The sequence below is a fragment of the Stenella coeruleoalba genome (assembly GCF_951394435.1).
Source record: "Stenella coeruleoalba genome assembly, chromosome: 5".
Lineage (NCBI taxonomy): Eukaryota > Metazoa > Chordata > Mammalia > Artiodactyla > Delphinidae > Stenella > Stenella coeruleoalba.
In genome coordinates this window covers 40,744,607-40,770,104 of record NC_137150.1, presented here as the reverse complement: position 1 = coordinate 40,770,104, position 25,498 = coordinate 40,744,607, and the positions used below count along the sequence as shown (strand labels likewise).

Below are 25,498 nucleotides of genomic sequence, written 5' to 3'. Positions count from 1 at the left end.
ATAAGTCTTCTAAGATTAAAGGAAAAAAATAATTTTGTCATTGAAGTCAGGCTACTTTGATAAAATTGTTTCAAAGTAATTTCAGTTAAATTTTATATTTAGGAAGCAGTGATATCTAAGTAGAGTAACTCGTGTCTGAATTTTAAATGTGCATTAGTGTAGATACTGCTGATTTTTATATGTAAATTTAATGTTTGCATTTATTTCCTATAGATAAAAAATCAATTCTTTTCTCTTTATAGTTGGAGAAGATGGACAAATAAAAATCTGGTCAAAGACTGGAATGCTAAGATCAACTTTAGCTCAGCAAGGTATGTATTATAATCAATTAAATGTCTTTGCATTTTCCTGTAAAAATAGTCTAATATAGTTAGTCTAATATAGTTCCTCAGGCTGATTTTGGTCAGGTTCAAAACCTGAAATCTCTTATTTCTATTTACACTTTTTCCTCTTACTTTCATGTTGCCTGATGGGCCATGGTAACTGTATTGTTTGAGCCAAAAAATATAAGACCCACTCAAACGCTTTTTCTTTGTTAGTGAATCTATATAAATGGAGTTATAGGCTAATGATTCTTTTTAAAATAATTCTGAAGCATCATGAGCATATCCTATCTAGAACAGGATTGGGTGTCTAGTTAAGTAAATAATAATAATAGAAAACACTGAGTATCTCCTTACTTAAAAAGTTCTAATTATATCATAATAATAGCACCCTTTCTAAATTATGTTGTACATCTATACTAATGGAGGGGAACAGATACTCTTATGATTCAAAACTTGGTAAACTACAACTACTTAGAGCAGCAGCTTGGTTTTCCATGTTCATTGGGAAGAAGTGCCCATAAAGTCAATCCAGTGGTCATACCTGTTGGGATTTAGATTACATATGATTTTTTTCCATGTAGCAGATTTATTTTCCAAATTTGGTTTACTTAGGAACAATAAAGCAGTTTTAATGTTGTCCTGAGCCCATATCAGCTGATCTTCAGAGACAGGCTGCCAAAAAGTTTGCAGATTATTCTTCAGAAGTATATGATAAAGTCATTTTGTGAAGCATCTCTAACAACTGACTTCCAAAAATTTCCAGATTTCATTTTTTAACTCACGTTTACTCTTAGGATATGTTAAAATAGTTACATTTCTTTAGCTACACATCAACCAAATGTTAGCAAAGGTAACCATAAGTAATAGGTAGTGGTTATCTCCTGAGGTTAAATCTTTGGTACAGATGGTCTCCAAATAGAATATTTATCCGTGAGTGGAAAATTTAGAGTTCATAGAAACATTCATCAGTAAATTTGTTAGGGAAAGGTGTCAATTTATTGTTGCTTTAGTAATAAAGTATACCTTTAGAAAATAAATTTTATTTTAATCTTCTAGTAGGCATGGACATTTACTTTTGGCTTTATAATTTTTGTTAGAGCTAATTATTTGGCATTCTTACCTTATGATGTCTGACTTATGAGCAGCTACACAATTTGTTTAGAGATCATCACCACCCCCTTGGAGATGGGGCTGCAGTTCTTTTCAGCTGTTGCTGCTACTGAGACATATCCTTTTTTCCTTTCTTTTCTCTTTTGCTAAATATGTTGTCTATAGAAGACACAGATCTTCAGAGAAATTTTGAAAGCTTATCTCATTACCCATTATAATAATCTGAATTCTTGCCTAAGATCCTTCACCACTGTCCCCGTACAGCTCCTTCTCTTTCTTTAAATTCTTCCCAATCATCTCCTTCCCTTTTATTACCCCTTGGATCTACCATTTTGGACTTTACAAAGTCTAAAGTTGAAACTTAGAATAAGTTGTTTAACATAAACATTGTTAATCATAGAGGGTAGATGACATAGTGCTGTTGGTTCAGTACTATAGTTTACCTGTATAATAGGTCTGGAAACCAGATTGCTACTTATTTTACTCTTATAGAGAAAATGCATTTAGAATTCCCAAACGTGAAGAGGCAGTTTGGAAGCCCAATATATTCATAAATTAAGGACTTTTTATACATCAGAAATCACCAGATGGCCCGTGGGCTGAATCTGCCCCACTAGCATGGTGCAGGCCCAACATTAAAAATTAGGATATTTTACATACATATTTGGATTTCTGGTGTCTGGAAAAATTGGAAGAACTGGCAACATTAAGTCTGCTTTCCAGAACAAATACAGTCAGCTGGAGTTCAATAGTGGCTGCTCCATTTTTAGTTGGATTTTAAGCTTCTCTTATTTTTCTTGCACTCTACATACTTCACTCATTTATATTACATGGTAGAACACAACATAAATCTCTGAAGGGATTTGAGTTTGCAACTCATATTTTCAATAATAGTGATCATAAAATTTTGATTGTTAGTATGTGCCTTGCAGGGAGCACTTACATCTTTTTAAGTATTAATTTTTAATAGATACTACATTCACATGGTTCAGAATTTAAAGCATAAAGAAGGATATAAAGTTATCTATTAAATACTACGCATGTCTCTCGTATTACCCCTGTCTTCCAGCCACCCAGCAAACATTCCCAGAGGCAACTGCTGTTACCATTTTCTTGTGTAGGAAATTTGGTTTTATATGTTCTTTTTTTTCCCTTTTATAAACAAGTGGTTGCATATTGTATCTAGTATAATATGCTCCTTGCTTTTTTTCACTTGAATTGTGAACTGTCTTGGAGGTGGTTTCATATCAGTGAATTAAAATCTTCTTCAAGTTGTTTTCCAAAGTGAATATACCATTTTACATTCCCAGTAGAAATATATGAAGGTTCCAATTTCTTCAAATCTTCAACACTTGTTACTGTCTTTTTATTACAATTATCCTAGTGACTGTAAAGTGGTATCTCACTGTAGTTTTGATTTGCATTTCCCTGATGACTAATAATATTGAGCCTCTTTTCATGTGCTTTTTGACCATTTGTAGGTCTTCTTTGGAGAAATATCTGTTAAAATCCTTTGCATATTTTTTAATTGGGTTGTCTTTTTATTGTTGAGTTGTAAGAGCTCTTTATATATATTCTGGTCAATAGACTCTTATTGGATATATGATTTGCAACTTGGATATGCAACTTCCCAATTCTGTGGGTTTCCTTTTCATTTTCTTGATGATAGCTTTTGAAGCACAAAAGTTTTGATGAAATTCAGTTTATCTATTTTTTTCTTTGATTGTTTCTACTTTTGGTGTTATATCTAAGAAACTATTGCCTAATCCAAAGTCATGGAGACTTACATCTATATTTTCTTCTAAGAGTTTTATAGTTTTAGTGCTTATGCTAAATGTATGATCTTTTTTTGGTCTATGATCGATTTTGAGTTAGTTTTTGTTTATAGTATTTATTTTGGAGAGGGATAGGTGGTGCTCTTTTTAATTTTTTCTTCCTCTCAAATAGATGGATAAATAGGATTTTCTTAAAAGCTAAAGTACATATTATGTCTTATAAGATAGGTAATTTTATTATGTATTCATTGGATCATGTAATGGTATTTTACATCAACATTCCAAATAGCTGTAATTTCCTTAACATCAAATGGCTGTGAAACTGCTGATCATTTTTATCCTATTTGAATCTTATTCTTCTCACTCAAGGTTTATGTTAATTATGAGATTAATGAACAAAACTAAATTGGGTAGATTTTATTTTAGTTAACTTACTGGTATTTCAACTGAATAATCTGATATCTTTTTCTAGATTAAGAATTATAAATTCACTATAGAACTATGCTTTTAATTTTTGAATTTTTTAAAATTAATTAATTTTTGGTTGTGTTGGGTCTTTGTTGCTACACACGGGCTTTCTCTAGTTGCAGGGTGTGGAGGCTACTCTTTGTTGTGGTGTGCAGGCTTCTCATTGTGGTGGCTTCTCTTGTTGTGGATCACGGGCTCTAGGCGCGCGGGCTTCAATAGTTGTGGCACATGGACCCAGTAGTTGTGGCCCGCGGGCTCTAGAGCGCAGGCTCAATAGTTGTGGTGCATGACCTTTGTTGCTCCACAGCATGTGGGATCTTCCTGGACCAGGGCTCGAACCCGTGTCCCCGGCATTGGCAGGCGGATTCTTAACCACTGTGCCACTAGCGAAGTCCCTAATTTTTGAATTTTTGATCATTGCTGCCACCCACACTTTCCTAATAAGGCATAGATAGACTTCGCCTGTTTTATCTCTGGGAAAAATCATTAGAGAAGTTAAGTTATAATCACATTAACCCTGAAGGAAAAATCCCTAGTTATTTATAAGGTTTGATATATTATAGGCTACAAGTTTCAAGGGTGATTATAAATCTGACCTACTGAGAGCTAAATGCTAAAGGTTCAAGTAAAAAGACCAAGGGAGGTAGAGGTCGGGGACTCCTGGCTTCTTTGAGGAGAAAAACTGTAAATTTTGGCACAAAAATGAAATAACGTAAGCCTGAATTACTGTAAGACTCAGAATTATGTAAACAATGTTGAAAGCATCCTGTGATTTTTACTACATGTTTATGTTAATTGTACTTTTTCCTTGATGAGTAGAAAAATTCCCAAATTCATTTCTTGATGATTGGAGGCAGATATAAAGATAGAAAAGTCATGGTCATCACCTTCTCTTCCAATACAGAAAAAGCATTAATCTTGCTTTTTTTGGGGGGTGGGGGTGGGGCAGGGGGTGGAATTTGACTTTGTTTAAAAACTATTCTTACTGGTGCCTATCAGGAATTATTTTTGCTTATTAGAGAAAAATAATGTGTAAGCCGAGGATAATTATAATGAAGCCCTATCTTGTGTTACATTGTATATTTTAATTATAGGTTAAAATTGAAGAGAGTAATACTGCAAACCTTTAAGGACATTTCCCTTATACTATATTCAAATAGAAGAAGGAGATGACAAAACATGGAACCTGTTTATAATGAATTTGGTAAAGGAAATATAAATAACTGTAACACAAGGCAGAATGTACTCATTTCTTTAAGGCATTGTGGGAGGACAGGAAAGCAGAAATGAATGCTTTGTGGGGAGAGAAAGTATCAGAAAGGCTTCCTGGCAAATACTGCAGCATCTTTTAATTAGGCTTCGAAGGATAAAGAAATTAGGTAGGATAAATAAATGAGCTTGTTGGCAATGAAGTGGAGCTATGGAAGAAATTAGATGATCAGAGGCACAGAGGCAGAATGGCGTGAGGCGTGGAAGTCAGGTGAGAAACCCCCTTGGGCCAGGGGTAGGCTCTGGCCTACCAGAGTGTAGGCTCTTGAGGGATGGTACTGCCAGAGGAACCAAGACACTGATATTCGCAGATGCTAAATGAAGGGGGTTGGAGTTTATTCTATAAGCATATAAAATCTTTTAAAAAAATGAGCAGGAGAGAAGAGATAAAGTCTGCCTTTTTAGGAAGATTACCTTAGCAGTAATATGTAGGATAAATTAGAAGAGATAGAGGTTAAATTGGGGTCGCTGGTATGGAGGTTACTGAAATGTTTTATGCTATTGTGCAGTAAGGCTTGAACAGAGTCAGTGATGAGGGTAGTTGAAAAAAGTGAATAGTTCTCAGTGGCCAAGAGGAATGGATAATCCTGTAAGAGGTGAAGAATTCAGAGGAAGAAGTGAGGGGATATGTGTGGAGGGATGATATATGAATATGTAGAGTTTGAAGTTCTGGCATGTCTTTGGGGCAAGTGGAAATGTGTTAGAGCTCAGAGGTAAAGGCTGAAATATTATTGTGTGTCAGTTACAGAAAGGTGAAAGGTGAAGCTATGGAGGAAGTTGAGATCCCCAAGGGAGAGGTGACTGAGGCTAGAAACTAAAGAAACAAATGCCTTCATTTCAGCTTTTTTCTCTGTATTGACCCAGTGACATACACAACCAAAAAGTTGTTTTTTTGAGGAATAAATCCCACTCGATATTACTTATTTGTTAATACATGTCCCTACAAATAGAATGAAAGGGAAATAATTCTTTGTTTTTGAATTCTTAATGATTTGACAACCAAAATACTTGAGTGTTTACTCCCATGCACAACACAATAACAAATGGTTGCTTATTGCATTAAAGTAGTAGTGGTAGTAGCTAACAGGTCGTGCTTATAGAGTGCCAAACTCTGCTCTAAGTTCTTTACTTATACTCACAAGATGTAGACCTATACTGCACTCAAGGCAAAGGTAGCTAATGCTTCATTGTAATAGTGAGAGTTTGTTTCAAAATCATTCTTAAAAGCATGCAAAAACAACATTTTTTAGGGGATACCTTTTAGTATGAATGTGAAAAACATGGTATATTTGACCATGTACTTCCTTAAAACAATTGAAATACATTTTTGTCTCCTTTTCTGTGGTTTAAAATGCCTTCAACAAGTTGAAAGAATTTAGATAATTTGTTTTACAGAGAGATAAGGGTCTGACATTTAACACAACCCCAGGTGCATGTGGTTTCTTAAAAAATGTCAAAAAGGTCACATGATCTTAGTGTACAAAGTCAGAAAAACAAGATCTTTTTGAGTGTCTTAACTGAAATGGAGCATAAATAAAAATTCCCAATATAAAAAACAAATTAATTATTATAAAACTACTTTTGTTTTTTGTCCATTTTTGTTAATAAAGAAATTAATAACATCTTATCATATAATTTGCTAAAGTTTTTGTTGTAAAGGCTATATTATTATTTCCATACTGACTTTGCAAAGTGAAGTGTAGCATTGGGAGTAATTCAGTGCTTTAATAAATACGTTTTTTAAAAACATTTTAAATATTAAAGATTTGTTTCAAATGCTAGTGAGATGGATTTTTTATAATAGAAATCATTTTCTCTGTGAAGCTAATTCATCCACTTTCAATATGGCCTTCTCCAGAACCACCCAAATCAGAAGTTGTATAGCGATAAAAACATATATACAGGAGTTTCACACTTAACATTTTATTATAAATATAAAGAATGAATATAAGGAAGCGTTTTCTTAGTTCTTGATGTTATATTCATTTATTCATTCATTCATTCATTTATTGATTGATTGATTATTTTTGGCCGCATTGGGTCTTCATTGCTGCGCAGGCTTTCTCTAGTTGTGGTGAGTGGGGGCTATTCTTCGTTGTGGTGCATGGGCTTCTCATTGCGGTGGCTTCTCTTGTTGTGGAGCATGGGCTCTAGGTGTGCGGGCCTCAGTAGTTGTGGCGTGCGGGCTCAGTAGTTATGACTCACGGGCTCTAGAGCGCAGGCTCAGTAGTTGTGACCTATGGGCTTATTTGCTCCGCGGCATGTGGGATCTTCCCGGACCAGGGTTCGAACCTGTGTCCCCTGCACTGGCAGGCGGATTCTTAACCACTGCGCCACCAGGGAAGTCCGTTATATTCATTTTGAATATTGGTGGTTAGGAAGCTGGAACTTCTTTAGCTATTGATCTTATTTAGGATTGCTTATTTATCATAAGTAACTCTATATTTGTTGTTTGATTGAAGGAATGTGGTTAAAAACCACATGCTGTAACAAAAGAATTACTTAAATTTTCCTCTATAAGCCTATTTCGTTTTATTCTGTAAATTACTATACCTGTTTCTTTAACAGCATTATTATTTAAAAAATTGTTTTATAAGCAGGAAATGAATAATCTCCATGTCCTAACAGGAGAGATAAGTATTCTGAAGATTTATAAGGTTTATAAACAAGGAAATGGTGACACAGTTGACTTAATGGGGCCACAAATTCAATGTGAAAGAGGACATAAGAGTCCCTAACTCCTCATCCTATACCCCAAACCATGCCTTTTACCACAACTAAAAGACTAGAGTCACATCCTGTATAACTCAATGGGAGCTGTGTTTACTGAATTATTTCCTTGGGGGTAGATGTTTGTCATAGTTTTGTATACACTCAGGAAAGTGTTATTTTACTGAGTGTATTCCTGAAGATGTGATAGTCTATAATTAAAATACATAAATTTACGTTTTTTGCACAATACTTACAACTATAATAATGGAAATAAAGAAGGCACCTATAATTCTACCACTGTATCAAATAAGCTTTCCTCTATTATTCCCTTACTGTCCTCACCAAGAATCATGTTTGGAATATCTGAAATTTTGATTTACATTTTCTGGGGAGTTTATTAGACTTGAACTCTGTTCATTTGGAGATTTACTTTGAAGCCCAGGTCAGCTCCTGGCTACTCCCACAGAATGTTTCAAGAGAATATACTTACTAAGTTTAGAAGAAGTACCCTCTGAGGTCAGCCATCTCATTGCTCATCTGTAGGTTCCTTTGATACAGGACAATCCTAGATGTCACTGACTGAACAGGATGTTTAGACCCAATATAATATCTAACCTACACCATGAAAGGAATGCTTCAGGAGTTTTTTGGACTAGGTCTAAATCAGACTTTCTAAGTCCTGTAAACCATTAAGACTTGCTCACAGTTGAATTACGTTCTGGTTGGGAAAAAAATGGCACTAAAGGAGTAGGGTGCCACTTAAACACAGCATTTATCTTTCTGAAATTTACTCCCTGTTGATTACTGATTACTCCCTGTTGATTAGCATCAGTTGGGTTTTCCATTTAAATAAACATCTTACTGATTGCTTGTAAATCCTCAGATTCAGATTTCATTTTACTGAGAATGTAAATTACTGAAAGATTTATTCAATCATTCACATAAAGTCAACTGCTACAATAGTCTGACTTAGGAATCCTAGACAATTTTTAAAAGCTTTGTTTTATAAATATAAATAGGTTAATATTTCATAGATTAATTATATAAACTTGATTCACTTCCCTAATGAACAGGTTCTAATGAATAGGTAACTGGACCAGACAGTGGAGCACAGATAATTTAATGCTCTCAATTGATATGATATTCATTATTTATTTAAAAAATAATTTGTTTTTAATTTTCCCCATTTTTATTGAAGTATAATTCATGTACAGTGAAATGACAGCTCTTTTTTTAAAAATAAATTTACTTATTTTATTTTTGGCTGCATTGGATCTTAGTTGCAGCATGCAGGATCTTTTTTTATTTGCGGCATGCAGACTTCTTAGTTGCGGCATGAATACGGGATCTAGTTACCCAACCAGGGATCAAACTCGGGCCCCTTGCATTGGGAGCACGGAGTCTTACCCACTGGACCACCAGGGAAGTCCCCAGAATAATGTCTCTTAAGAAGCCAACAAAGAAATATTCTCCAAACCAATGATAATAAAGAAGTCCAAATTTAGTTGAGGTGTACCTTTTTACCAGTTGGTTCTCAGGAGAGTTGGCTTAGTCAACCACAAGCTGAAGGCACAAAAGCAAAAGTCGAATGTTGCCGCTGGAGCACACTGCTAGGGAACGAAGACTCAAGTGTTGACCGGGTGAATGATCTTGGTGGGGCCGGTGCAGTGTTTTCACCATTGCTGTCGCCATAGTTGCTTATTCATTTGTTCTTATTGATCAGCCGCCAGTGGTGCCCCTCAGCAGCTGAGCTACAGGGTGCTTCATCAGCAGCCTCAGATGTCCATGATGATCTCCTGACACAACACCTTCACTCTTATAGCAAAACAGCTTTCCTTATAAAAACAACTTCATTCTTAGATCAAAACAACTTCATTTTTTCGTGAATGAGTGGATTTGAAATCATATCAAACCACTACACAAGAGTTGTTGATGATGGGAAATGATAAATCATGACTTTTCTGATACCTTTTTGTATCTTAACATAATGAAGTATATTTATTTTACGTTTTTCCATAGCACACTCTCAAAGTCCTAAAATCTCCGTATTTTCTCAGCAAGGTCAAAATTAGTAAAAAATATAGTTTATCAGTTGCTCACAGTAGATTTTCAACAGTCAATCTTAACCTGGTCTATGTTTCAGTATCAGGCTTATACTGCAGTTTGGATGGGCCATTGAATGAGGAAATGAAATGACACCCCAAATTGCTTTTTTGATTTTCCTAACAATCTCCCTTTTATAAAGCATAAGAATTTAAGTTTATCAGGTTTTTTTTCTTTTCCTTTTTACAGGAACACCAGTGTATTCAGTAGCATGGGGCCCTGATTCGGAAAAGGTTCTTTACACAGCAGGCAAACAGCTGATCATTAAACCTCTTCAACCAAATGCTAAAGTTTTACAGGTACTTCTCAGGCATTTGTAAATTGTTATTGGGGTCTGCCAGACTGCTAAGTGAGAGGTCACTTTCTTAGGAGTCCCTTTTTTCTGGGTGGTCTTGTTATAGTTGAAGCTCTTAAGTGTGTGGTTTTATTGGCCTTTGTTACAGAACAGGGGATATCTGGTTATGTTTCCAACGAGGTTCACTTCCCCCTTTTTCCAACTCACATTATACCAGTAAGTCATAAATGTGTTCTGAGTTACTAAATTATCACATGATTTGGCATAATAGCCATCTTTAAATTTAACAGAGTCAACCTAACATGTATAGATTTGAGACAAAACAGGACTAAATCATAAAACTTCTAAGAGGTTGTTTAGACTGTATTTTTTATCATCACCTCTAGCGTCTTCCTCCTCATTGTTTGTTCGGTACCCTTGAGCTTTCTCTAAGACCCTAGAATTCTTTTAGTATTTTTAGAGTGGAGGGGGCGTCAATGTAATGTTTAGAACAATCGGATATATATAATTTTACCAATTATAGGGAAGCAAAACAATAGTGGCAGTTAAGACAGGTCAGGGGAGGACAAATAAATGAAAAACCTTTAAGCCTATATCCAGGATTTTGATGTTTGATTTCAGTGCAAAGAGGCAGAATCATTTTCTTCATATTTTGATAATGACACAGTGTAGTGTGGGTAATAAGATTACAGGCTTTGGAGTTAGTCACCTGGGTTCAAATGTTCACTTACTTATATGTGACTTTAGGCAAGTTATAAAATGTCTTAGCGCCTCAGCGTTCTCATCTCTTAGATGTGATGCTAATACCTACTTGATAGGAATGTTGTGAGGATTAAATAAGTTAAATTGCAAAGTGCATGGGACAGTGCATATAATCAAAATATTGAGTGCACACAATGAAGAGTAGTTGTTGTTGATATTGCGGTGTTGTTCTATCATCTCTACCTTTTAGTCAGCCCTTAATAAATTAGAGCCATGGAGGCCAGTTAAAAGGTATAGAATGACCACGTCCTGGGTAAGGGATTTGGTGCTGGGGATTGACTGGCTACAGCAGGTATAAAAAGTGTTTTAAGAAGAAACATGAGGTTTAACAGTGAGTAGATGTAGAATTTGGAGAGTAAGGATATAGAAATGGCTTTGAGATTCCATATTAATCACTTCTATGTAGAGTATGCTATACATATTCCACACAGTCATCATGCATTTACATTTTTCTACATGCAGAACACTCTGCTAAGAACTGTGGAACAACAGAAAGAGAAGAATTTGGGGAAAAGGAATAAGCTAGGAAAGAGGACTGGCTCTGACTGCCTTTAGTCAAAGTCCTTCTAATACCGCTTATATTCTGAAAATGTGCTTTGAAATCATACAGCAAAAGCAGGCCAGATGAATCTTTTAGTTTATAGTTATGTGATTTGTTAAGATACCTGTAATTAGGCATATGTAAGTGAAACTCAGGAAGATGCTTAAATCACCATTGATAAATTATCGTTTTGTGGCTCGGTAAAACCTTTGGCCCAGGAGGTGGTGAAGGGAAAGAAAAGTATCCATTGCCAAAATTCAGCTAGAGTGGAGAGGGGTTAAAGTATAATTAGTAACTTCGTGCAAATCTTCTATTCCTTTTGGAAAACTAAAGCTGCAGCAATTCTCCTTGGGCATAAACACATACTCACATTTGGATTAGTCACAAAAAAGAATGCTTATTTAATTCTTGCTTGTAGAATACAGTTCAAAAGTATATATTTCATTTCCCTTAAGAGCTTTAGGGACTCTTCTAGAGACCCAGAACTTGGTTTCAGAGTGAGGAGACTTCTGTTTATTTAGTCATTCAGTGGGAATGTAGTGCATACTTACTATATCCTAGGCGCTATGCTGGGGTGTAAGGTATTAAAAGTGAAACAGAACATAGTTCCTGCCTTCTGTGAGGAGCTCACGATTCAAAGGAATTTTACAAAATGCCTAATACATTAAGAAATAATTGAAAAATGTCTATGCATTGTATGTAATATGTGAATATATGTAATATATAATTGATATTCTAAATTATAGTATAAGGAAAATTTAAACCATATTTTGTTCCTAAATCCTTTTGAATATGGAAAATTTTATTTTTGTAGTTTTAAAATGAAACTCTTGAGAATCTCTGCACGTGTATATCTCTATATATCTATATTTTGTTATTTTTGTCTTTGCAGTTTATTTTAGGACATTGGATTAATTTAGCAGTAAATTGTGAAAATTATTGCTTTATCAAAACATTTGTTTTTTTTTTTGTTTGGTTTTTTTTTTTGCGGTACGCGGGCCTCTCACTGTTGTGGCCTCTCCCGTTGCGGAGCACAGGCTCCGGACGCGCAGGCTTAGTGGCCATGGCTCACAGGCCCAGCCGCTCCGCGGCATGTGGGATCTTTCTGGACTGGGGCACGAACCCGTGTCCCCTGCATCGGCAGGTGGACTCTCAACCACTGCGCCACCAGGGAAGTCCAAAACATTTGTTTTTGACAGAGTGTATTTTTATGTATCTTGAATAAAACAAGCTATGAATTATTGCTTATTCCTAGGGCTTATTTGACCCTAATTTGATGTTTTTTCCTGTATACATTAAGAATAATAGATTTTCCCGGGAAGGCTCTGTAGAGAGAAAACCCTTAAAATCAGTCACTCTTTGAAACAAAGTTAGTTGGTTCAGACATTAAAATGTACCTTATAGTCTTCAAGAAAAATTGATCTTTTTCAGTTATATTATTCTGCTTAAACCTAGTGACAGATTAATGGCTTTTAATTATGTGCGTGGTTAATAGCTAAATGAGCACATAAATTATATTTAAGATCAAGAAGACATCCACGCTTAATTTCTAGATCGCCAATTTTTTGGTGACTTAGATATATACACAAATATGTATGCATTCTATATATGTGTAGAGTATATATCTGTGGGAAACCTTTTGTTATATGGTAAATGCAGCAGAATTTTCTCAGAGTAGTTAGTGACTACTCCAGGGACATGAAGGTAAAGAGAATGAAGCTTAGGGGAATGTACAGAAGAGAATGAAGAGAGTACTAAAGAGGATGTGCATGTAGTAGAAGTTTTTTTAAAAAATAAAAGAATTAGTAAATAAGAATGAAGGCAGTATCAGTAATGGGATCAACTGTGCAAAGGGAGCAAAATTTGGATTCAAGTAAGTTTTGGAGTACATAACATATTCATTCCATTATTATCACACAGATGTCAAGCTTGGAATAGTTCAATAGCAAGTGATTTTCCATCTGGAGTCCAGGCAATTGAGGAAATTAATAAGGATGTGAGTTATATAGTGGATGTCATAGTGCAAGGTGCTTTTCATTAGTTTAAATTGGAAATGAAACCAGCATAATGGTTATGAAAGGAAGATAGGAGTCTTCTCCAAGAAGAGGACAAAAGAATCATTAGAAAGAGGCAAAATGCCTTTTCTTATTTAAAAAACTTTTCAGTGCTCTTGAAGTTATAATAAATATCTTATTTTTTTCTCATAGTGGAAAGCTCATGATGGCATTATTTTAAAAGTAGACTGGAACTCAGTCAATGATTTAATTTTATCTGCTGGCGAAGACTGTAAATATAAGGTATGTAATGTTTGAATAATGTTTGAATTTATCACCTGGTTGAAAGAATCGAATTTTGGTGAAAAGTATTTAGCATGTAAGAGTATTCTTTTAGTCCTTCTCTTTAGCCATATCTTTTAACTCTAATAATTTAGCAAATTGTTATTTTATAATTTTCAGTGGCATTTTGAAGTGTTGCCTTTCTAATTTGGCCTATTTCATTGACCTATAGAATTTTTTTTTAACTTACCATTTTAACCATTAAAAAAAATATATTTATTTGGTCACGTGGGGTCTTAGTTGTGGCAGGCAGACTCCTTAGTTGCGGCACGCATGTGGGATCTAGTTCCCTGACCAGGGATCAAACCCAGGCCCCTTGCATTGAGTGCGTGCAGTCTTATCCACTGTACCACTAGGGAAGTCCCTGACCTATAGAATTTGATTTAATGAGTAGCAACATGAAAACAACTCCTAGTTTTAGCGACTCTTTAAATCAATTTAAGTTTTTTTTTTTTTTTTTTGCAGTACGCGGGCCTCTCACTGTTGTGGCCTCTCCCGTTGCGGAGCACAGCTCCGGACCCGGAGGCTCAGCGGCAATGGCTCACAGGCCCAGCTGCTCCGTGGCATGTGGGATCCTCCCGGACCGGGGCACGACCCCGTGTCCCCTGCATCGGCAGGCGGACTCTCAACCACTGCGCCACCAGGGAAGCCCTAAAATGGGTAGTTTTTATGATTAATTAAAGAGTTAGTAAAATCTGAAATTATCATGATGATACCATAACATTTTTGGGGGAGATATTTAGGTTTCCAGGAATACAGCTTCCCTACCCCCACCTTGCCTTGTTGGATAGTAAAGACATGTAATTGCTAATATTATAAAGTGATGACTTCTAAATCTTTACCTGATACTTTACTAGAAGCTACAAACTTGTTTGTAATAACGTGGTGACTTATAAAAGAATTTTTAAAATTTGCTTTTTGTAGGTATGGGATAGCTACGGCCGCCCTCTGTACAGTTCACAACCTCATGAGCATCCTATTACCTCAGTTGCCTGGGCTCCAGATGGAGAATTATTTGCTGTTGGATCATTTCATACTTTACGCTTGTGTGATAAAACTGGGGTAAGTTATAGTGGTAAGCAATCACAGATGTGCTGTCATAATGCACAACACACCTGGTTCTCAATCTTTAAAAAACATTTTCAGTGATGCATTTGACTGCATCTTTCTGGTTTGTCTTCTTAATATACTGGTTCAATCAATTCCAGATTTATGGGACCATACAAGCTCTTTAAGTTCATTCTGAAGATTGGGTATGTTCTCTACTATCTTTCTGGAAATACTTATTTTAAGCATGGTTGTGAAAGATGGTAAAGTGTTAAAATTTATGCTCAATCAATATAGAGGGTTCAGTTTTTTTTTTTTTTTTTTTTGTGAGGGTTCAGTTTTGAACCTTTTTTTTTTTTTTTTGCGGTACGCGGGCCTCTCACCATTGTGGCCTCTCCCACTGCAGAGCAGGGGTTCCTGACGCACAGGCTCAGCGGCCATGGCTCACGGGCCTAGCCGCTCTGTGGCATGTGGAATCCTCCTGGACCGGGGCATGAACCCGTGTCCCCTGCATCGGCAGGCGGACTCTCAACCACTGCACCACCAGGGAAGCCCCCCTTTTTTTTTTTTAACTGTCAATATGTTTCATACAAAAGTTTTGGTTGCATATTTTTGGTAAGGAATTGATACTAAATTTTTTGAATGGTCATTTTAAAACCAAAGAATTCATATTTGAATGTGTGTGAGATTTTTCTCTCACAAGAGAATATGCCCTCTATACAAATTCTGTTTAGAACTTAGGCAAACAGCCAAGCTCAGCAGTATTTACCCACTGTACTTGAAGAATGAATTGTTTCATCAGAGTGCTCCAGAGGTGGCAGCATTATATGAGTGGGGCTATTCCATACTGTTCCTAACTATGAGGAAATCACATAAGTTTTCTGTGGCTTATTTTCCTTAAATGCAAAACAGGACAGTTAATTTAGAATTCTTAGAGCTTTTTAAATGACCTATTAAGTTTTCTGGTTGCTTGTTTTTTATCATATGAAATATAAAGTCCTCTGCCTGACTTTGAAGCTGTCTGAAACCTGGTGCCATAAAACCTCTTGTCTTTTCCCCCCATTACTCTCTAATTTGTATGTGTTCAAATCAGACTCATGAATCTTCTCTGCCCCTCACTAACGTCCTCATCTTCTCTTTTCATGGAATGCTCTCATCTCTTACACTTAATGAGTTCTTCCTATTTTTTAAGGCTCACTTCATATTTGACTTCTTTTCATGATACCTTCCATAGATAAAGTTTATTTATCTATTTTTCTAACTTCCTCTCACCTAGATCTCTTTTCTTAGTTTTAACATAAGGATGTTAAGTTAGACCATCTCATTTTCATCTGATTTTCTATCAATGACTCTCAGCCTATAGAATATATATTCTCATTTTCACAGTGTATTATGTACTCTTATATCATCCATTTTAGTTTTATGTATATTGTTTTTGACTCCGTAGATAGTTTATAAGGTCCTATAGCTTAATGATTCTCTATTATCTGTACAATGCAGTAGATACTCAGTAATTCACTAATAAGTCCATTTAAGCATAATAATTTAAGTTTGCCATTTTGATGAAAATATTTAAAGATTTAAAAATCTTGGGGCATTGAATTGATCGAATAACTGAATTAAAGATTTACTTAATTAAACACCAAACCTATTTTTAGAATGTTAACTATTCAGGAAAAGTAAATTTTCTAAAAGAATTTTGTTCCTACCTTGTTCAACTGAATAGACTGAATATATTGTAATAATTTTTTAAGACTTGAGATTGACATTTTAAATATATTTTCTTTTATTCAATAGATATCATATATATACTAGTCATCAGAGAGTATTTTGGAAACTGGGGATGGGAAGATGTAAAGATTTTCACTCAAGTTGTTGACAGTCTAGTGGAGAATCAGACTATAAGACTGTGTAAATGCTATACATGAGGTTGCTGTGTGCAAGCACAATCGAGGAGTGGCAGAGCCTAACTCTGCCTGTGGGACACTGACTGAGAGCTGAGGCTTGAAGAATTAGTAGTTCTTCAAGGAGACATGGTGGGAGAAGAAAGTTGTAGGCAGAAGGAACCTCTTGTGCATCAAAGTATGGTGCTTTTTGTGCAATGTCAATAAGATTTTGCATGGGATGGTACCAGGAGATAATACAGAAAAGGTTCTCAGACCAGATCTGTGTTTGCCATCTAAAAGAGTCTAGATTTTACTATTTTAAAGTGTAGTTATTTTATGTGGAGCCCCCTTAGGGGTTACTGTGGGGTAGAAAAGAGGTGAGGAGGTTGAGCCCCTGGTACTCCTCCACCCAGAAAAGCTCTACATGAATCAGCTTTGATATATATATATATATATATATATTTTTTTTTTTTTTTTGCGGTACGTGGGCCTCTCACTGTTGTGGCCTCTCCCGTTGCGGAGCACAGGCTCCAGACGTGCAGGCTCAGCGGCCATGGCTCACAGGCCCAGCCGCTCCGTGGCATGTGGGATCTTCCCGGACCGGGGCACGAACCCGTGCCCCCCTTCATCGGCAGGCGGACTCTCAACCACTGCGCCACCAGGGAAGCCCTGTTATATAGTTATTAAAAGTGATAATCTGCTTTCATAATGCCATGAAAAGATTTTTAAGATACATTGTCAGAAAAAAGTTACAAATTTTATCTATAGGATGGTCCTATTTGTGTAAAGATACGTGTCTATATATGAATAGAAAAACAGTCTGACAATATAACACATTTTAACAATGGTTATTCCTGGAGTTTGAAGTGATAGGTGATTTTTTTTCATAACTGCGTTTTCTAAAGTTTTCAAATAAAAAACATGCTTTGTATAATTTTTGAAGAGGAAAAAACTAGATTTATCCTTTAATTTTATTTTGCTTGCAAAATTCATTGGATTCTCTAATCATGTAATTCAGTTTTCTTTCCTTTTTAAACAAATGTTGAGTTTTGAAGCTATTTAATTTATATGTATATATAATTAAAACATGGAAAATTGTTTTTAAGGTGATATAGAATATATACATCTTTATTGGGAAGTAATTCTGTTCACTAAGATATAAATGCTATAAGCATTTTGAGTCAAAACCAAATTACCTACTGCATAATTACTTCCTGCACATCTTTTTAAAAAATGCCAAGCAGACATTCCCCTTGTGGAGTTTACTTTCTTGTTGCTAAGACAGGTATTAAATAATTAATTACCCACTCAGTTATTTAATTACAGTTGTAATAAATTTTACAAGGAGGTACAGGCTGTTCCTCGTAATGAGAACTAATCTATTTGGAGGGTCAAGGCAAGTTCGTATGGTGAAAGGTAAGAAGGGCAATGCTTATTGAGATTCTTCACCTTTTCTACTTACTGAGTAAGTGGTGTCAAGTTAGAGCCAAAAATTTAAGTCAGCTGGTGCTGCATAGTTTTCTCACACAGTTGTTTATCTGTTGAAAAAAACTTATTAAGGCTTCTTTTGAGAAGTAAGTACATGTTTTCTTCAACCTAGAAATGTCACACTTAAATGTAGCTCCTTGCTTCTTTTTTTTTCCTCAAAATCTGCAACTTAAAGTTGTATAATTAATAGTAGTAATCATTTATCCAGGGCCAGATTCTGTGGAATAATTTCAATATTAGATATTATAAAAATCTGGTCCTGAGGAAGGATTTGCTACAAATTTATCAGATTTCTATCTTGAGAGCTCTGTTTTGAGAGCTCTTCACAGATTTTTAGTTGAGTGCAGTGTTCTTAATCAACATTTAAAAAATTCTTATCTAGGCTTCCTTGACAGAAATTGGACAGTAATTTTTTAATATAAGGCTTAAAGAATGATGTTGGTGTAAACTTTCAGGTTATCTGTGAAATAATAAGCCTAGAAAAATGTGGTTTTTGTAAATATTTTCTTTTAATGTTTTTCAAGAAATATTTCTAGTGGGAGAAAAAACCTCAAATGCTTGGAGGCTGTAACTAAGAGGTTTTGGTTTGAATATATTCCTTACTGTGCATGTATGTAAATGGACTGATGAGAAGAATATTTGAAAAAGCAGAAATTTTTATATTTTTGTATAGGTACATTACTCCAACTCAGTTGTTATATAGTAAATCTAATATTCCCATTAACTTTCATCATAAAATTGGAATTTTCTAAAAAGACCCTCACTAGGCTGATACGAAACTCCTGTTCCCATTTACATCTTCTATTTAAGTAGGCAAGTTACCTGTATTGGTTCAGAACTCACATCCTGGCTCACTTTTGTGGATTGTTGTTCAAATATCAATTTCATTTTCAAAGCCATTTTAGGTGGTATTCCATAGTCCAGTTAGTTGTCATGGTTTTACTGTGTTGATTCAAGTCAGCTGCATGAATAGGCTGCTTGATGGTGTTCCAAGGGCTTTATACATAGACTTAAAGAATACCGTTCTCCAGTTCCCTCCTCTCCATAATCCTACCCCAACTCTTGTAGCGAGGGGGTTGGGTGCTGCCTCTTTGCTGTCATTAGTGCAAATCAGGCATGGTAGATGGGGGCCCCACTGGGCAGCCTTCACAGTGCTCACTGGAGAGGGCCACTGCTTTGGCATTGCAGGGCTGGAATGGCCTGAGGGGCTCTGTCTCTACAGCACCACGTGGGGAGGCGGAAAGGTGCTACCTCTGCTCACTTGAGTGCAGAGCGGGAATGTTCCCCAGGGCTCCATCCCACTGTTTCCACAGGACACAGTGCCTGGTTGGGAGAGTGCCATGGTTTCTTTCATGGTGTGTGTTCGGAGAAGGGTAGTTATGTCCAAAGGGTTCCGTCCTGCATTGCAACCCCTCTACCTGGCCCCTTGACCAGAGAATGAGCATTACTTGGAGCTTGTTTTGTCTCACATACTACTTAGAGTTAATATAATACCATTTCATGTAAAATATATGAACCTTGCATCCATGGTATTCCATTTACCCACCTTTCCTTTATGCTATAATTATATTACATCTATCACAATATGATACAGTTTTTGCTGTTAAAAGTCATATTCACTTTAAAGAAATTAAGGAAGAAAGAAATGTTTAGCATTTCTAGTGCTCTCATTTCTTCCTAAAGATACTAATTTCCATCTGATACAATTTTCCTTCAACCTATAAATCTTCTTTTAGGCATATCTCATAGTGTATAACTGCTGGTGATGAATTTTCTTTCTTTTTGTATATTTGAAAATGTTTTTTATTTTCCTCTTTGCTGGATTTACAATTCTGGGTTGACAGAGTTGTTTTTCCTTTCTTTCAGCACTTTAAAGATATTGCTGTACTCTCTTTTGGTCTTTATTGTTTTTGATGAGAAATAAGTGACTGTTGGTATCATTGCTCTCCTGAGTGTAAAGTGGGCTTTACCTCTGGCTGCTTTGAAGATTTTCTCTTTGTCTTTGGTTTTCAGTAGTTTGATAGTGTTATGACTTTCTTTGTATTTGTCTTGTTTGGGATTCTTTATACTTCTTGAATATGTAAAGTTATGATTTCACCAAACTGGGGGAAATTTTGGCCATTATTTTTTCAAAGTTTTTCTGCCCCATTCCCTTCCCTGCTGGAAGTCCAATTACAAATTTTTTAGACCTTTGATGTTGTCCCACAGGTCAACAAGGCTCTATTCTTATTTCTTCAACCTTTTTTTCCCCTCATTTCTAGGAATTTACTCTAAAGATCATTGGACAAGTACACAAAGATGTATGCATAACAATTTCATTGCAGTATTATAATGGTAAAAATCAGAAATAAAGTGTCCACAAGTGGGAGGCTGATTAGGTTAATATTCTATATGCCTAAAATGGAATACCCTCAAGTCATTAGAAGTGGGGAAGAGGGATGATGTTTAATAACCTGGAAAGCTATCTATGGTAAGTTATTTAGTAAAAAGACCAGGTTTTATTCTGTGATCTCACTTGTATAAAATTGTATACCCATAACTCTAACTACCTCTAACTACTAACTATTGTGGCTAAAGGTACACCCAATACTATATTTGGGTGATCTTTTGCTTCTTTATATGATTTTGTGTAGTGTGAACCTTTTTAAATGACTGTGTATCAATGGTACAGATGCAGTAAAGGTCTTTAAAAAATTCTTCAATAAAAATAAAAAGAAATGATGTTGCAGAAAATGGTAGAGTAGGGAGCTCCAAGAATTGGTCCCTCCACTCAAGCAACCATTAACTGGCCCAAAAAAAAAAATATCAGAATCAACTTTTTCAGAGCTCTGGAATCTAATTCAAAACTTTGTAGCAGGGCTTCCCTGGTGACGCAGTGGTTGAGAGTCCGCCTGCCGATGCAGGGGACACGGGAAGATCCCACATGCTGCGGAGCGGCTGGGCCCGTGAGCCATGGCCGCTGAGCCTGCATGTCCGGAGCCTGTGCTCCGCAACGGGAGAGGCCACAACAGTGAGAGGCCCGCGTACCGCAAAAAAAAAAACACTTTGTAGCAACCAGGGAAATGCTTAATGAAGAAAGAAAGAGGGTGCTAAATTTTGGTAAGAAAGCATTGTGGCGTTTTTTGCTTACCTGCCTACCATCCCTCATTCCCAGCTTAGCAGTGGCCATGGGAATGGCAGCCTGAGTTCTGGTGTAGCTTGTTGGTGCCAGGGGAACAATATGGACCATGTTCTCAGAAAACTGTAGTTATGCTTTTTGGTTCTCCTGAGACACCTGCACAGAGGCTTGTCTTTGTTTTGCCTTCCTTGGAAATCTCTCAGAGCTGGAGTAGCTTCCCAGGTGGCATCTGTTGAAAGCATGTAAAGGCATACTACCCACAACCACTTGGGGCAAGGGATGGTGAATGGGGCAAGCTGCAGGTAGACCAAAAAAGCCTGGAAAGGAAGAGGCTGAGGAGGAAGATGTATGGAAAAATAACGGCTTTGGAGAGCTGTCACATATACTGAGGAATTCAGTGTGCAACACACATGCTCAGGGCCATACACACAGTAAAGACTTTAGAGGAGTATTACTGGCAGGTCTTTGGGCTCTGCACAGGCAGGAGGTGAAGGCTAAGGCCGAATTATAGGTGGCCTGGCAAAGTGTTGAAGGAGTGTCCCAGCTCAGAGCCCATTGGCAGAGTGGAGGAGTATTTTTTTCTTTGTTTTTGGCTCTGTCAGGTTGCTAGCTGACCACTGAGATAACAGAATGAAGACTTCAGTGACCATCCATGAAAGGAATACAGTCTTTGCAAAAATAATTTGGAAAAGTCACTAAATAAACAGATGACTGTATCCCTCAAAAAGCAACAACATCAAGCCCTGGTGAGGGGGCAATAATTTGATTTCCAGAGTTTACCACATAATAATATTCAAAACGTCCACGTTTTAACAAAAAATTACAAGTATACAAAGTATGGTCCATTCATAGGAAAAAAAGAAATAGAAACTCCCTCCAGAGCCCATCATTGGACTTACTATACAAAGACTTTAAATTAGTGGTCTTATAGAAATTATAAAAAAGAACCACATAGAAAATCTTTAACTGAAAAAAAAATGAACAAAGGATAAAAGAGGTGTATTGTAAATGCCTCCAGAACCCCCAAGTATATTCAGTTTCTTCAGTAATGGGTTCATTTTTTCTAACGCCATTTCCCACTCATCAGAAAATGGGAAAATGGGCCTCTTCATAAAGTGTTGAAGTACAGCTTTTCTCAAGCATAATTTGGCAAGGTCTATCAAGATCCTTGAAGTCTTTGACACAGCTATTATACTTTCAAGGAAGGTTAAAAACGCACTGCATATTCATTTGTTCATTTATTTTCATATTAATTTCTTTGCAAATGTTTATTGAGAGTCTGTTATGTGCCAGGCACTTGCCCTAGGTGTTAAAGAAGCAGCAGTAAGTGGGACTTCCCTGGTAGTTCCATTTGGGTCCAGTGGTAAAGAATCCGCGTTCCAATGCAGGGGACGCGTGTTCGATCTCTGGTCAGGGAACTAAGATCCCACATGCCATGGGGCAACTAAACCCACGTGCCACAACTACTGAGCTTGGGTGCCTCAGTGAGAGAGCCCGAGTGCAGAGTGCCACAAACTACAGAACCGATGTGCCCTAGAGCCTGCGTACCACAACTAGAGAGAGAAAACCCACACACCACAACTAGAGAGAAGCCCGTGCGCCTCAGTGAAGGATCCCACGTGCCGCAACTAAGGCCCGATGCAGCCAAAAAAAAAATAATAATGATAATAAAAAGAGGACTTCCCTGGTGGCTCAGTGGTTAAGAATCCACCTGCCAATGCAGGGGACACGGGTTCGAGCTCTGGTCCAGGAAGATCCTACATGCCTTGGAGCAACTAAGCCCATGCGTCACAACTACTGAGCCTGTGCTCTAGAGCCTGAGAGCCACAACTACTGAAGCCCACATGCCACAACTACTGAAGCCCATGCGCCTAGAGGCCGTGCTCTGTAACAAGAGAAGCCACCTCAATGAGAAGCCTGCGCACTGCAACAAAGAGTAGCTCCCGCTCACTGCAACTAGAGAAAGCCCGTGCACAGCAACGAAGACCCAACGCAGCCAAAAATAAATAATAAAAAGAAAAATAATAATGAAAAGAAAAAAAAAAGAAACAGCAGTAAACAAAAATAAATTCCCTGCTCTTGAGCGTTTTTATTCCAGCAGACAAAAGACTATAAACAGACAGAATGAATACATGATATGTTAAGTGGTAATAAATGCTATAAAAAAATAAAGGTAGGTATGGGAGATGGCATTATTCTAGGAGAAGTGGTCAGGGAATATCAGACAAAAACTAAAATTTTCCCCTGGATTCCATAATACATTTTATTTTTACCTTTGATTTTTTTAAATGCATGATTCAAATATGTAAGGTAAAAACTTTAAAATTAACATAGTTATTATAAATAAATACACAGAATATATTAATGAATTGCATTATATTACGTTAAGTGGAACAGAATTCAAGGGAAAAGATCTGAATATATAAAGTACCTTTGGCCAGATTTTAAATTAACTGACGTCTTTGCTTTTATTTATCAGCAGGTGGTGCTATTGCTTATGTAAGAGAGAACTTTTTTCATTTTCTCTGTTCTTGAATATCACTTAGTCATTATAATAAAAAGTCTTCCCTCCATTCATTCTCCCATTCAGTTAAAATAATTACAATGATTCATCATCTGCAGTAACTGGTCATACTGCTATATGTCACTTTTCATTGTCAATTATGTATGTCAACACGTAATTTAAGACAGCCTGCAATTTGCTAATTCTTGGTATATTAGAGAGAATATTGATCTTAAAAATCGTTAGTGTACCTTAAAGAAAAATAAGAAACTTTGCGTCTATTTTCTTTTCCTCCTAAACTTAATTTGTGAATGCACAATTTTATGAATTGAATTAATCCAACTTGGCTAAAGATATGCTTTTGAGGATCCTTTTACTCTAGTGTATTTATATAGAAGTAGTAAAGAGAAGAGTGAAGTTGACATTTAGGAGGTAGTTTTAAAAGTTGTTATAATCAAGTTATGTTTTTAGTTTAAATAGCTCTCATTTCCCTGCTGGGAATTTGACAGAATACAGAGAAAAAAAATGGTATCCTAAGAAATTTGACAGAATACAGAGGAAAAAAATGGTATCCTCCTTCAAAGAGATGTAATATCCTTTAATACGTCAACAATTTGAAGATGAATTCTCAATTGTTCTCTGCATTGTGCTGTCCAGTATGATTGCTTATTTTATTTTATTTTATTTTAACGTAGGAATAGTATTGATATGTTTGTAGAGCCCTGGAGTCAAGGCTCCAGTGGTGAATTTACAAAGTTAAAGGCTTCTTCTGGAGCTTCAGCTTCTTCATCTATAAAATAGATAATCTGGGCTAAGTGACCGCCTCTCTCCTTTCAACTCCACAGTTCTGTGACGCCTTTTCCATGGGCACTGGACATATTGCTTGCTTCCTTTCCTGAGTAGTATTAGTGTGGTGCTTCTTTGTTTTTTAATATGAGGTTTGTAGAGGAGGAAGTAGTACTCTACATGATGTGCCAGAAGTGGGAAAAACTGAGGTAGTGCTAGAGAAGTGTGGCTGATCCTAGAACTTCAGACTTATCCTACATTTTATTATAGTTGGGTGCAAGTAACAGAAACCATTAAGCAAAAAAGAGCAATTTGCTCTAAAATTACAGGGTTATCTTCTAGAAGCCAGAGCAAGGATGTAGCTAGGCCTCAGGAATCAGAAACTGGAATGCTAAGAAAACACACAAAGTGGTTCCTTTGTGCCTTTTGCCTCTGCTTTTCTCTCTGCATATCCCTCCTCTTTTTCCTTTCCCAGCAAACTGACCCCTCCCCAACCCTCCCCAGTTTACCTGCTGGAAAGTGACAAATGTCAACAGTTCTCAAGTATACATCTCTACTCAGGAGAGTAGCCAGACTGAGATAAGAATCTTAGTCCTAGTTTTAAATACCCTCAGGGAAGGGGTCACTGGCCCAACCTTGGTTAAGAACTGATGCCTGGTCAGTCAGGTTGGGGTATGTTGTATAAACATGGCCATCAGGACTCTAATGCAGTAACCACAGGGATTGCTGGGGAGGGCCAGGTCCTAGAAAATGGAGGAGGTTGCCATTTGTGTTTCAAAGCCTCCTTAGCCATATTTGCCAAAAATTTTCAGTTTAATTCTCTGAGAGTTTTTCTTTCTACATGAATACATTTCTGTCTTTATAATGAAAATTAGAATTGTATTTTCAGATTTGCTATAAAACCAACTTTGCTAGAAACCATAAAGCCATAAAATGTAAACATAAAGTGAGGGAACTGGGCTGGCTTTACAGT

General features: G+C 36.5%; 1 protein-coding gene across 4 annotated transcripts in view; it reads left to right on the top strand.

The window, feature by feature from the left end:
* IFT80 (intraflagellar transport 80) overlaps positions 1 to 25,498 on the top strand; it is a 106,067-nt gene that overhangs the window by 26,693 nt on the left and 53,876 nt on the right. For all 4 annotated transcript variants that reach the window (XM_079921678.1, XM_079921681.1, XM_079921679.1 and 1 more), the window contains 4 exons: positions 243 to 311; positions 9,953 to 10,062; positions 13,569 to 13,658; positions 14,622 to 14,759. In XM_079921678.1, the coding sequence (XP_079777804.1) occupies positions 243 to 311; positions 9,953 to 10,062; positions 13,569 to 13,658; positions 14,622 to 14,759 (407 nt within the window). The remainder of the gene's footprint in view (positions 1 to 242; positions 312 to 9,952; positions 10,063 to 13,568; positions 13,659 to 14,621; positions 14,760 to 25,498) is intronic.